General features: G+C 51.5%; 1 protein-coding gene across 1 annotated transcript in view; it reads left to right on the top strand.

Moving 5' to 3' along the window:
- PLIN1 (perilipin 1) overlaps positions 1 to 10,560 on the top strand; it is a 28,587-nt gene extending 18,027 nt beyond the window's left edge. Inside the window, exons 3-9 of the mRNA XM_004709878.2 lie at positions 1,981 to 2,185; positions 3,707 to 3,789; positions 5,353 to 5,617; positions 5,911 to 6,086; positions 8,342 to 8,539; positions 8,974 to 9,222; positions 10,119 to 10,560. Coding sequence (XP_004709935.1) covers positions 1,981 to 2,185; positions 3,707 to 3,789; positions 5,353 to 5,617; positions 5,911 to 6,086; positions 8,342 to 8,539; positions 8,974 to 9,222; positions 10,119 to 10,466 — 1,524 coding nt within the window. The 3' untranslated portion in view covers positions 10,467 to 10,560. The remainder of the gene's footprint in view (positions 1 to 1,980; positions 2,186 to 3,706; positions 3,790 to 5,352; positions 5,618 to 5,910; positions 6,087 to 8,341; positions 8,540 to 8,973; positions 9,223 to 10,118) is intronic.
- The last annotated feature ends 3,408 nt before the right edge of the window (positions 10,561 to 13,968 follow it).

Genomic DNA, 13,968 nt, shown 5'->3' with positions numbered 1-13,968 from the left:
ATAGCACTGCCGTATTCAAAGCCACAAAGAGGGCTTGCACTGTGTCAGACCTAAAGAGGTTTCTGTTTTAACTTTGTAATTGAGAAAATTCTTAACATTCATCAGAATAGACAGAACATAATCCCCACGCACCCTTCACTAGCCCCAAACATCCATAACCCATGGCCAATCCTGCCTCGTCCTCACCCATCCACTGCCCCCCTTGAATTACTTTGAAGTAAACTCCAGATATCAGGCCAGTTAAAGCCGGAGCTGGAAGCCTGGCTCTGCCCCTTACTGGTTGTGTGATCTTGGGCAAGTCACTTACCATCTCTAAGTCTATCTCCTCATCAGTAAAGGGGTAATGATAATGCTGATTGGCTGTTAAAATTACCCAGACCAGTGTCCAGAGCAGACTGACACTGAGAAAATAATGTTTTCCTCCATGTGGCTAGAATCCACATGCTTTCACTCAAAGACCAGGGTTGTTTTGTTTTTGTTTCACTAAGATTTGCAGGCACCCCGAATTTTAATGATGTGGCTACTGCCCAAATGCAGATCCATCAATAAGAGCACAAAGGTTACTAGGAGCAGTGACATCATATTCCATTATAGCCACATACGCAGGCCATTCCTAAAGCACTGTCTTCACGTGCCAGTGCTGGGTTCTAAGAGTGACAGCTCCAGACTGCATAGTGTCCAGAAGAGGCATCACCAAATCAGATTGTTCACAAACTAAGAACTGGAACCAGTTAGCACGTAGTAGGACTCTCCGAGGGACTGGTTTTAAATATGTAAAATGCAAGGAACCCTAGTTGCACTGTGGTTTAGGCATTGGGCTACAAACCACAAGGCCAGTGGTTCAAATCCACAAGCCACTCTGAGGAACAAAGATGAGGCTGTTTTCTCCAGAGATTGACAGTCTCAGAAACTCACAAGCACAGTTCTGCCCTGTCCTGGAAGGTTGCTATGAGTCAGATTCAACTCTACGGGCAGTAGGCGAGTATATGAAGTTCCTGAATGATGAAATTGATTTTCTCAGGGTTGTTCCAAAGGTCAGGGGGTGGAGCCCTGGGTAGAGACAGACCAGTCCAGCAAAGCTGTCCAACAAAGATACAGGCCACTCTGTGAGGGGTGAGCTCCCATCAAAGGAGGCATTCAAAACACGTCTAACAGAGACCCAGTGGAAAGGATTCTTGCTTCAAAGTCCCCCTGCAGACTTGAGATTCTGTGATGTGGGGGCAGGTGGGCAGGCAAATCCGTGCTTAGCCATCCTACTATTCCTGAGTGCTATTCATTTATTCACCTAACATGACTATGGGTAGGCTTTCTGTCAAGCACTGAGGATACAGAGGATGACAAAGGCTCGGCAATTTATCCATCAACTGTAAGCGTCAGACAAGTATCCACAGTCACAGCAGAGTATGACAAATGGAGAGGCGCTCAGGAAAGGAAGGGGTGGCTGTGAGGGAAGAGAGTCAGGAGGGTGGTGGTCGAGCTGTGTCCAATGGGAATGGCACTTCAGCCGGCAGAAAGGTCTATGGGAGGGCAGGTGGGCATTCTATGCAGTGGGGCCAGTTTACACAGGCAGGAAGACAGAATCCCAGAACGGCCAAGGAAATGTTTGGATGACTCACCAATCCCGAGCAAACTCAACTCTGGACAGGGATGCTGCTGCCCCTGTAATTTGGAGTAGGTAGATTGAAGTTTTTGGGATTGGATGGAAGGTGAGGTAGGCTTGGCCCTTGGAGTTCAGATGGCCTTGGCAGTTCAGTAGAGCCTGGATCATGACCGGAAGGGTATGGGAGACTGGTTCTCAACTTCCCTTGTGGGATCCCTGACCAGCACTGGGGTATCCAGAGCACGTTCTGGCCTTGCGTTCTCCCAGATTGCTGGATTCACCCTATTCCCATCAATGAATTCCCTGGCCCTGGGGCTGCCCTCCTGGACGAGGAACAGGGAGGCAGGCTGATTAAAATGTCTCCCTCCCTTCTATACCAGGAGCAGGAGAACGTTCTGCAGAGGGTCCTGCAGCTGCCAGTGGTGAGCGGCACTTGCGAGTGTTTCCAGAAGACCTATACCAGCACCAAGGAAGCCCACCCCCTGGTGGCCTCTGTGTGCAATGCCTACGAGAAGGGCGTGCAGGGTGCCAGCAACTTGGCTGCTTGGAGCATGGAACCAGTGGTCCGCAGGCTGTCCACCCAGTGTGAGTCCTGTGGCGTCCTGCAAGCTGCCTGCCTGTTCACTGATGCTCACTCCTGCCTGCTAGTCTGTCGAATTTCCTGGTACCTTGTGTGTCCGCCTATCTGCCCACCTGTTTACCCATTACCTGGTCTGCCAAAGCATTTTCCTAGGATGGCAAGTATGAGCCAAAGAATTGGCAGAGGGTGTAGGGATAAGCAAAGGTGTACGGGCGAGCCCCCAGTGGGAATCCCCAGGCCATAGCCTGTCTGAGCTTAATGCAGCAGCAGCAGCAGCAGCAATAGGAACAAGCAGACTCTGGTACAAAAGCAGACAGCGAGCATTAAGGCTGACCTGGAAAGGCTTGGAGCAGAGGAGAGGGATGCTATCAGCTTGTGACTGGCGGGAGGTGGGGTGGGGTAGGTGCAGCAGAGAGTCCATGTGGGCCTTACCCCCTCACCTCCCTATCTTCCACCTCACTTCCATCTCATTCTAATTATTCTGCCTCATTTGAAAATATGGTCTTCAAGGCTTTTTGGCAGAGTTGAGGGAAATTCTGACCGAGCTAAGTAGACCAGGACCTCCACCATTTTAATTAGAGAATGCTGGGTATCTGAGGATTCTGCATAGCCAACAGAAGATGAACGCCAGGCCCTGGGCCAGCTGTGCTGCCCACAAGCTCCTTAACTTCCCAGAGCCTCACTTTGTCCAAAGAGAAGACGGCCAACTCACGTGCACTGTGCTGCTCAAAACATCTCATGAGGAAAAGTAAGCTCTCTCGGGAAAAAACATACACAAGTTCATAGAAAACCAGATGAAAAGTAATGGAATTTTCCTACGGGCTTTCTGAAGTCCAGCTCCTGGGCAGGGTCTCTGGAGGCATTTTCTCTACTGCTTGACCTGAGACAAAGGCAACTCCCTTTTCTTCCCTGTGACCCTGTTCAAGCCCCCTATTCTTGGAACAGAGTGGTTAAAAGAAAGGCCAGGGAGGGTGTGGGCCCTGGATGGGCTGTGATTGGGAATTTGTCACCTTTAGACCCAAGGCCCAGGCCTAGCCCAACAAGGCCCAGCCCCAGGGCCCCACTGCCTCCCACACTCACACCTCCGTTCTCCTCCCTAGCACTTGCCCAGTGCTCCTGGTTACTGGTCAGAGCAGAGGGAGGAGAACCAGAGAATCTGTAGTTCTTGGTTTCACACATTTCTATCTCCTGCACCTCCCCACAGGCCTGCAGGCTAGGCACCATTGTTAGGTTCCTTGTGAGAACCAGGTGCCTCTGGCTTGGATAAGCTGTGTCTTCCTGGGAGCCACACACTGCCAACACTGGGGTTGAGTGTAGGCGTGACTAACTCGAGAGCCCCCACACAGATAGAAAAGACCATCCTCACTCACCGAGTCACAGTGGGTAAGCACTAAAGATGGCAATAGGCCTTGGGTTGAAAGATGCTTTGGAGGCTGCAAGGCTCCTTCCTCCCTGGGCCCAGAGAATGCTGTGAGATACTTACAGTGGGGTGCGGGATTCACCCCCAAATGGCCCTTTGCTTCCAGTCACAGCTGCCAATGAGCTGGCCTGCCGGGGCCTGGACCACTTGGAGGAAAAGATCCCGGCCCTCCAGTACCCCCCCGAAAAGGTAAGCTCCCTCCTCTCGTGTCCCGACAGCCCAGCTCAGGGAGGGGAGCTGATGTGTAGCTGTGAGTCTTTTTGTTTCTCTGGCAAATGCCCTCCCAGATGGAAAGGGCTGCCTGTCCACAGGGTTGCAGGCTGGGTTTCCTTCTCCCCGCCCCCGCCTCCCGATCACCCCACACTCACACCCCGCACGCTGCCCCTTTCCCCTCACCAAAGCAAGTTCCCTTTGGTCTGTGTTTTTCTCCAGTGAGGGGCTGGAGAGTTCTCCAAGGATGGTGGGGAAGGGGCTCCCAAATCTATGCTGGATGGAGGACAGAAACAATCACCATTGGGAGGGGCTGCTTTTGGATCCAGCCTGGAGCCCACCAGCCCCCTGTGTACACCTGGGCTGCAAGGAGCCTTCCTGGCATGGGCTCTGGGATTGGACCTCAGTGAGCTCTCACTGGATCACTGGGTGACTACAACCCCCTAAGATCATGGGTCGCACTTGTCAGGATCCCAGGGTTGTAGCTCCATGTCTCCAAAGTCCAACCCTTTGTGGACCCTGTGACAAAGAGGGTCACTTCATCTGCATACACAGTTATTAGATTGTTGCCATATAGGCCCCCGAGGGAGCTTTGGGGAAGAAACTTCAGTCCCTGCCCTCATCCATCTCATGGGCCACCTCCCCTCCCACAAGCATTCCCTGACCCATGCTTGGGTCAGTAGCCGCAGCATGCCACGTAGAGAGCCTCTTATCTAATCCTCGCATCAGCCCTTTGGGAGAGGGGTGCTGATTCCCATTCCACAGATGAGAAAACCAGTGGTGGGCCCTGCAGCCTTAAGAGCAGGACACAGGAGCGCGGCTCCACTTGGCCTTGAGGCTTTTGCTCCTTGCCCCCAGTGTCCAGATAAAGGGCATGTCTTTGTCCCATAGGAGCTTCCAGATTAATAGGAGAGAAAGACAACAACAAAAAAGAAAGCCAAGGTGAAGTCCATCCAGACCAAAACCCAAACCCATTGCCATCAAGTTGACGTCCACTCCTGTTGATCCTATAGGACAGAGTAGAATTTTCCCATGGGCTTTCCTAGGCTTCCATTGATCTAAAAGGAGCCCTGGTGGTATAGTGGTTACTAATTGGGCTGTGATCCACATGGTTTGAAGCCACCAGCAGTTCCTCAGGACAAAGACTGGGCTTTCTACTCCCGTAAACTCTCAGAAAGCCACAGGGGCACTGACTTGATGGCAATGAGTTTGGTTCTTTGTTAATCCATCAGACAGCCATATCTTTCTCCTACAGAGCAGATGGGTCTGAACTACCCACCTCTTGGTTAGCAGCGGCTGAGGGCTTCCCCACTGTCACCCGTGCTCCTCTATATCCATAAACTAACACAAGTGCAGATGGCATATGATCTATGTTCTCTGAGATGGACAGGGGACACAGAAAATGCCAGTGTGCATTAGGGTGTCAAGACAGGATGGCCAAGGAGGTGGCTTTAGGGGCTGTCGTCTTAGAATGAAAAAGGCCTTCCTGGAAGCTGGGCTCAGGGGCCTGCAGGACCCACACGCTGCCCCTCACCCCTCCAGATTGCCTCTGAGCTGAAGGACACCATCTCCAGCCGCCTTCGCACAGCCAGGAATAGCATCAGTGTGCCCATCACAAACACTTCAGACAAGGTCTTGGGGGCCGCTCTGGCCAGCTGCGAGCTCGCCTGGGAAGTGGCCAAAGACACGGCCGAATTTGCTGCCAACACCCGAGCTGGCCGGCTGGCCTCTGGAGGGGCTGACCTGGCCCTGGGCAGCGTGGAAAAGATGGTAGAGTTTCTCCTCCCTCCAACCAAGGATGAGTCAGGTATCTACTGCTGGGGTGAGGACAGGGAGCCCCGTCCTGGCGGAATTACAGGAGGCAGCCGGGGGGCCCCCCAGATGTGGCTTTGGGCTCTGCAAAGGAGAAGGCCTCGTGGGATTGTCAGACCCCTACTCATTTAGCCTCCTCCCCAAATCTGGAAGTGGTGAAAATGAGTTGCCCAATTACTAATGAGTCTGTGGTGAGCTCTCATGCTGCTTTCTAGCCCTGGATACAACCCCCATTTCTCCAGGCCCTCTTTGATCAATTTCCCCTTCTTTCCTCCAAACCCTACCCAGTCCCTGGTCCTGGGTGCCCGAGGGCCCAGAAGAAGTCTGCCAAGGGCAAGCCAAGCCTGATGAAGAGGGTTGGTGCCCTGGCCAACACCCTCTCCCAGCAAACCTTTCAGACCACAGCCTGGGCACTGAAGCAGGGTCATGCTGCAGCCATGTGGGTCCCAGGTGTGGCGACTCTGGTGAGTAAAGGCCTTGAGCACTGACAGGCCTCCAGCCTGGCTGACCTGTGGACAGCCTCTACCTCCTGCTCCTCACTGTCCCTGGCTTAGCTCTCTCTGCTGCCCAGAGGACATTCTGTCGGCCAACCTGGCTCTCAGAACTTTAGTTTCACAGACAAGAAGCCATCAGAGGGATGGAGGACGTGTCCACAAGGTGAGAACTTAAGGGCAGGCTGAGCTTGTTAGGATGGTTGATACCCACTTCTGTCTCATCTGTGCTTCCTCGGAGCACCTTACCCAGCTTCTGTCCCAAGTGGGCCTCTTGCTGTGGTGGCCCCCACCCCTTCCTACGTGGAAGCAGAAACTCATCTCTTGTAACTCCTCTTAGCACTATGGAGTATCACCCTGAAGTAAACAAAGCACAAACCCCATAGAGAACCCCATCTGGCTCCGTGTACCCTGGCTTCCCCTCTAGATCCTTCTATAGTGTACTCCCACTACACTTAAGAAAAAGCTGCCTCTCTACACTGGCCCTACCTCTCCATGTACTTCAGCAAAGTGAGGTGGGTGTTGTTGTTTTTTTCATAAGGGACTTTCATAAGAAACTAAGTCCACACAAAGGAAGTAAAGACTACATAAAAGTTTAGCCAATAAGACAACCACTTTTCAGCCATCGTTTGGATGATACTTTAAAAGCATCATCAGTCATTTGAACCTACTATGCACCGCATGCTGTGGCTCTGGTGGGGAAGCAGGCCAAGGTGCTCCATTTTGTCCTCTGCTACTTTGGTTTTGGCCAGCACCAGGGTTATTTACCACTGAGGGCCAAGGCTAACCCTCCTGCCCTGCTCTGCCATCTCACACTGGGTAGCGTCCACTGTGTGATACCATTGACAGTACATATAATGGTGGGGGCAGAAACTAGGCACTGCCATCAAGTCAGCTCTGGCTTATGGCAACCCTGTCTACTATAGTATATAGGGTTTCCAAAGCTACAAGCCTCATCTTTCTCCCAAGGAGTGACTGGTAGCTTTGAACCACTGAACTTCCAGTTAGCAGTCTAACACTTAACCAACACAGTACCACCAGGGCTCCATAAGGGATACCTAGAGGTGCTGAATGAATCAAGCTGTGTCTGTGTGAGCACCAGCTTAGTATTGCCTCCCATGGGACACTTGATTGTTTTTCATCCTTTAAAGATGTGCCAGGAATGTCTGCTAAAGTTAGCGCACACACACACACACACACACACACTTATCTACATGGTGACCCAGAGAATCCATGCCTGGATGTAAACCCCACAGAAACAAGTATCTTTGTCTACCCCCTGAAGACAAGTAGACAGGAGCTCTGGTGGCATAATGGTTGGGCTGTTAACCACAGGTCAGCAGTTCGAAACCACCAGTTGCCCCAAGAGAGAAAGATGAGGCTTTCTACTCTAGTAAAAAGTTATAGTCTCAGAAACCCACAGGGGCAATTCTACCCTGTCCTATAGGGTCGCTATGAATCAGAATCGACTGAGTGACAGTGAATGTTCCTATTTGCTTCATCCTTAGCCAAGACCTAGAAACAAATGTTCATGAACAGCAAAATGGTTAACTAAATGGTGGCATAATTACATTGTACAGCAGGGGTCCTCAAACTACAGCCCATGGGCCACATGCGGCCCACCAAAGACATTTATCTGGCCCGCCAGGTGTTTTTGCCGCCACTGCCTGTCCTGCTTAACACCCTATTCATTCAGTGTGCATAGGAATTTGTTCATAGTTTTTTTTAAACTATAGTCCAGCCCTCCAATGGTCTGAAGAACAGTGAACTGGCCCCAGGTTTTAAAAGTTTGAGGACCCCTGCTGTACAGTATCACAGGAATGAAATAGGAAGGAGCTCCTCCTATATGCAACACACCCAATGACTCTCACAACAGAATGTTGAGCAAAAGACGCTATTCATAAATTACTATACGTTTCATGATGTCATGTACACAACATTCACAAAATACGCAAAACTAATCTAACGCTACAGAAGTCAGAATGGTGATCCCCTTGCTGGGGAGAGGGAGGCTGGGAGTTTGTGTGATCTTCTGGGTGGTGGTGCACCAGACGCATGTTGGTAAAAACGCACGGAGCTGTATACTAAACGTGTGTGCATGTAGGAGTATTTGGGTTCTCCATGAATCACCCGCTGAGGCCAGGCTCAGCTCCCCTCAGTCCCACACTCGGGCAAGAGTCTGGCCGCTGGGGCGATGGTGCTGAAGCCAGTGGTCCTGCCGTCCTCAGAGCAGCCTGGCCCAGTGGAGCACCTCAGCGGCCATGCAGGTGGTGTCCCGGCGGCAGAGTGAGGTGCGGGTGCCCTGGCTGCACAACCTCACCGCCACCCAGGAGGAGGATCACAATGACCAGACAGACACCGAGGGGGAGGAGACAGAGGAGGAGGAGAAGGATGACAATGCAGAAGAGGAAGAGAAGCTGAATGAGGTGAGAGACAGGAAGGAGGATGCAGGCATGGGCAGGGCCTGCAAGCCATGACAAAGTGAGAGGGTTGAGAAAGGCACAGGGTGACCCAAGAAGCTCCGCCCCAGGGACATGGTGCACGGGTGCAACACCTCCCCCCACCCCCGCCCGGGCTAACAAAAGACTTCTGTGTCATTCTCCCAGCTGACCCTCCCAGTAGGGTCAGGCAGGGCAGAGATGATTTTCCCATTGTGCAGTGGAAGAAACTGAAGTTCAGAGAGGGAAGACAACTTATCCAAAACCACCCAACTAATGCTGACTCAGGCCTAGAGAGATCTTGTTTATTTTTCAGAGTCCGTGCCATCTCCCCTGTAGCTCTGGGAACAGAGCTAGCAGTGGGGACAGAGGGCCCGAGAGTTGCTGCAGGTGGCACTGACTGACCCTGCTCTGGCCCCCAGGTGACAGCCCTGCCTGGCTCTGAAGGCCTCTTGGGCAGGGTGACACACACGGTGTGGGCAGCCTTCCACAGCAGCTTCTCGGCCGTGACATGGGCGCCTGCCGCTGTGATGGGCATGGTGGGGCGGCTGCTGCACCGTACACCTGCCTCCCAGACTGTCTCTTCGACCAAGAAGAGGGCCATGTCCCTGTCCGATGCCCTGAAGGGAGTTACAGACAACGTGGTGGACACCGTGGTGCACTACGTGCCGGTGAGTCCTACCCTGGGCCAGCCTTCCCTCTCCCCTTGGGACTGGATCAGGATGGAAAGAGTAAATGTGACAGAAGGGTCTGCAGTGTGCCCTTGGGAACCCTCCTATAATCCCCAGTGCCCCAGGAAGACTGCTGTGATGGGGCCTTGACTGTGCCTAAGGCCCCTCCCAGCATCAAGAGGAAAGAAGCCCAGGGCTTCTCCTGCTCTCTCCAGATGCTGGTGAAGGAGCCTCCTTTCAGGGGCCCAACCCTCTCCAGCTCCCAGCGGGAGGACCAGGCAGGTTTGCCTGCTGCTCCCTGGGAAGGGATTGGAAGGAAGCTTCAGGGGGCTTGGAGGGGTAGACTCTAAGTCCCAGGGGACAACAACTGTCCCATTCTTGTTCCATCCCCAATACCAAACCCAAGGGATGCTGATATCCCTTTTAGGGAGCCCATGACCTTCCCAAATCAACTCTGGGAGGCTGGGCAGGGGAAGAGACCCCCTTGTAAGAGGGCTGAGCTAGTCAGTCAGTCATTCCCACCAAGAGGTCTGGGCAGTCAGTCTGATCACTTTGAGCAGAGGGCCCCCAAACTGGACTGAGTAGGGTACCCTGACCCGGGGTTTGGCAATGTTCTGCAAGCTCGGTCTCTAATTCTGGCCCCAGGAATTCCATCATTAAGAACTGCTGTCCCCACCACTGAGGGATCTGGACCCGGAAACTGGGAGGGGCTTGGTTCACCTTTCCTGAGGGGCCTGCCCTGTGGAGACCTTCAGAGCGCATTCCACCCTTGCGTCCCCTGCCCATCACCTGAGCCTGTGACCCACCGTTGAAGGGGGCCAAGTCTGGGAGGTGATGGGGCAGAGGCCATGAACGGGGGCCAAGCAGAGACCCTAATGTGACAGCCAGTCCCTCAGCTCCCTAGGTTATCACTGATGGAGCCAGAGAGCGAATTCCGGGACATTGACAACCCACCCAGCGAAGCCGAGCGCCGGGGGTCTGGGGTCCCTGCCACCAGCCCGGAGTCCTCCCCGCTCCTGGCTCATCAGTCCCGTGGCACTCTGCGCAGCGCGCAGGGCTTGAGCGCGCCCGCCTGCCCGGGTGTGGAAGACAAGCTGGGGACACCCGTCGGGTCACGCTCGGGCTTCCCGGTGGTGCCTCGCGAGAAGCCCAAGCGCAGGGTCAGCGACAGCTTCTTCCGACCCAGCGTCATGGAGCCCATCCTGGGCCGCGCGCAGTACAACCAGTTGCGCAAGAAGAGCTGAGGCGGACGCTAACCCTGCGCCTCCACTCAGTGCGCTAGGGACATTTTCTTTGTCAAATAAATAGAGTCTGTGCGTCCAAGTCACTTGTTCCCTACCCTTAAAACGCTGAGCCTCATTTTTGCCACGCTGCCGTCCACATCCCAATCTTTTTAGCATCTTTTTTTGGCCTAGCTGTCGGCCAAATTTTAAGGGCAGTGGCCTCCTGATTCTGACTTTTTATTTTATTTTTTTCCTGAAAGAATAAATAGTTAACTTGAGGGTTCGAACAGGAGTCCTTGTCATTATAGCACCAAGTCCTATATGGAATTAAGTATTTTGGCTCTCAGCAGACTGCTTGGAAGGAAATACGTTGGGTGCAAGAGCTGTCTGTTTATTTAAAATGTTCATGTGGGTTCCCGGCATCCTTGCCAGTCCCAGGTCTTCTGTAGCCTGACCTCCATATTTCCACCCTTCCCGCATCTCCCTTCCGCCTGCCTTTTGAACACTGGTGCCCTGGGGGGCTGTGGGGTGACAATGGTTTTCTCACCCCGTAGTCCGTATGACAGGGATCCTGGTGGCCACAGCTCACTCCAAATCCCATTGTAGAAAATGTTGCTGGTAGCTGTCTCAAAATGGCCCCCAATTCATGGCCATCTAGGAACAAGAAAATTGGGGTGCTGCGATCAGAGTGTTTTCATTGGCTGATTTTGGGAAGAGATCCCCAGCCTTTCTTTCTAGTCTGTATTCATCTGGAAGCACCACGGAAAGCTGTGCTGTAACAAAGCTATGGGCAAGCTCCACCGACAGGTGACAGAAATCAAACCCAGGTCTCCCACAAGTGTCAGGGTAGCCAGCCCCTGACAATATAACAGGTCTGTAGGAGCAATGGTACAGTTATAATGCATAGAGTTCTTAGTAAAGTCATAGAAGATAGGAGAGTACAATAAGAGAGTCAGACACATTTTACGGTAGCATGCTCACCTCCTGGGTGTTCATGATCATCAGCAGCCAGGTCCACACAGAGCGAGGGCATAGGAGAGGGAGGAGAAAGATTTATTTCTAGCAAAGGCATATATATACTTTTTTTGGGGGGGGGGGCATAGCGAGCAAGCCCCCTGATTACAGGTAACGACATACGTCACAGGAAGGGGTTGTACCATAGGGAATAGGGCAATGGGAGGGGGATGATCTAGAGGTGTACACGCAATAGGAAGAGGAGGGATTAGGGGTACACATGTGACAAGATGGGCAGATCCTGGATTCATGATGGCAGCCTAACCTGGATGGTCCTGAGCTGCTGTCTTGACTTGCTCTGAGTGCTACATCAGGAAAGCAAGCCACTGTCCTTAACAGCAGGAAGTGAGCCTCAATAATGGCAGGACAAGATGATAGGGTCTGATTGCTTTGAACGGTTGAACGCCTTCAGGGAGAATATCTCCAAGCATCTGACCTCCCACCATGTGCTGTCAAGCAGCCTCTTAGGTTTGGCATATATTTGAGGGAGACAAACTGGGGAAAAGCCTTTTTGTATCCGACACACAAGAAGGTGAGACTTCCACCACAGAACCACTCCACACCACTGCCCTACTTTCCCCACCTGCCCCCAGTGCACATACTATTAGTTAAGTCAAACATTGTGAAAACATAAAAAACACTGCAAAAGGGTATGTATGTTCTTCCCTGATGTTCTCAACACACCCAGCCCCCAAAGAAGCATGAGAAAACCCAGAGACCTCTCCGTCCTTGTATGCATCCATACACGCACTTCCCCCAATGTTGCTGTTACATGCCAGTGGGTTTCAAATCGTAGACACTCTGTGTACAAAGGTGAACCCCTGCCCGGGCCTGCACCCTCCTCACCATTGAAGCATCCCCTGTGCCAATGCATCTTGATGAAGGGCTTCTCTCTCTGCTGACCCTCTACTCTTTACCAGAGCTTGATATCTTTCTCCAAGTACTGTGTGTTCCTGAGAAAACCGCAATACTCGTTGCCATCAAGTCCATTCTGACTCACAGTGACCCGACGGGACAGGGCAGAACTGCCCCGTGGGTGCACTGGACAGAAACCAAATCCTGAGACTCATTTTATGGGAGTAGAAAGCCTCATCCTACTCCCCCAATGGGTTAGTGGTTTTGAACTGCTGATCTTACAGCCCAATTTGTCACCACTGTGCCACCAGGGCACCTTCCTGCCTAATAATATATCCAAAATATTTTAGATGAAATCTCACCAGCCTTGCCTCTAAGGGGCCTTCTGGTTGTACTTCTAAAAGATTTTGTTCTGGAAGTCTGTGGTAATTTCAGTACTCTGGCAATTCCATAATCCAAACACGTCCATTCTCTTCTGGTCTTTATTTATTTTAAGGCTTTTGTATGTATATGAGAATACAATGGCTTGGGTTAGGTGCACCATACTCCTCAAAGTGACAGGTTCTTGCTCACAAGGCCTTTTGCAGCAGATTCGAATGCTTCATTTGATTTCTGATTGCTGCTTCCATGAACCCCACAACTTGATTGTGGAGCCAAGTAAAACGAAATCCTTGACAATGTCAATCTTTTCTGTTAATCCTGATGTTACCTACTGGTTCAGCTTTGTGGATTGTGGTCTTCTCTCCATTGAGTTGTAATCCATATCGAAGGTTATACTCTGACCTCATCGGCAAGTGCTTCAAGTCCTCTTCACTTTCAGTAACAAAATTGTGTCAACTGAATAGGACAGGTGTTTAAAGAGCCTTCCTCCAATCCTGATGCCACTCCCCCAACCGCCCCCCATAAAGTCAAGCTTCTCAAATTATTTGCTGAGCATTTAGACTGAATTAGTATGGTGAAATGATACAACCCTGACACACACCTTTCTGGATTTTAAACCACACAGTATCTTTGTTCTGTCTGAATGACTGCCTCTGGATTTAAGTACATGTTCTGCATGAGCACAATGAAATGTTCTGAAATTCCCATTCTTCTCAATTTTATCCATCGTTTGTTAGGATTGGCACAGTTAATTGTGAACACAAGTAAACATCTTTCTGGAATTCTCTGCTTTTAGCTAAGATCCATTCTGACAGCAACAATGATGTTCCTCATCTTATATCCTCTGCTGAATCCGGTTTTAATTTCTGGCAGTTCCCTTTTGATGTACTACTGTAACTGTTTTTTAATGATCGTCAGCATGATATTAATGCTATTATTCAATAATTTCCACATTCTGTTGGGTCATCTTTCTTTGAAAGGGGCACAAATATGGATCTTTTCCATTTGCTAGGTCAGGTAGCTGTCTTCCAAATTTCTTGTCATGAGTCGGTCTGGTTGAGGGGTCTTTCTAAAGCTCTATGCTCAAAAGACAGGCCAAGCAATCTGCTTCTGACCCATTCTATTCTCTACACATGGGGGTCACCACGAGTCAGAACCAACTAAGAACACAACCACAACTAGGATGAGGTGACAGGGCTCAGCCTGGTCCTGGCAGGTCTCCCTGGGGCAGCTGCTAGAAAAGTGACTGGGTGTGGAAACACTCGCTGTCCCC

Source organism: Echinops telfairi, unplaced genomic scaffold (assembly GCF_000313985.2).
Source record: "Echinops telfairi isolate 266 unplaced genomic scaffold, ASM31398v2 ScPeMD7_7409;HRSCAF=8447, whole genome shotgun sequence".
In the NCBI taxonomy this organism is placed as follows: Eukaryota; Metazoa; Chordata; class Mammalia; order Afrosoricida; family Tenrecidae; genus Echinops; species Echinops telfairi.
Note: the sequence above shows the minus strand (reverse complement) of the source record. Positions and strands in the feature narration are given on the sequence as shown.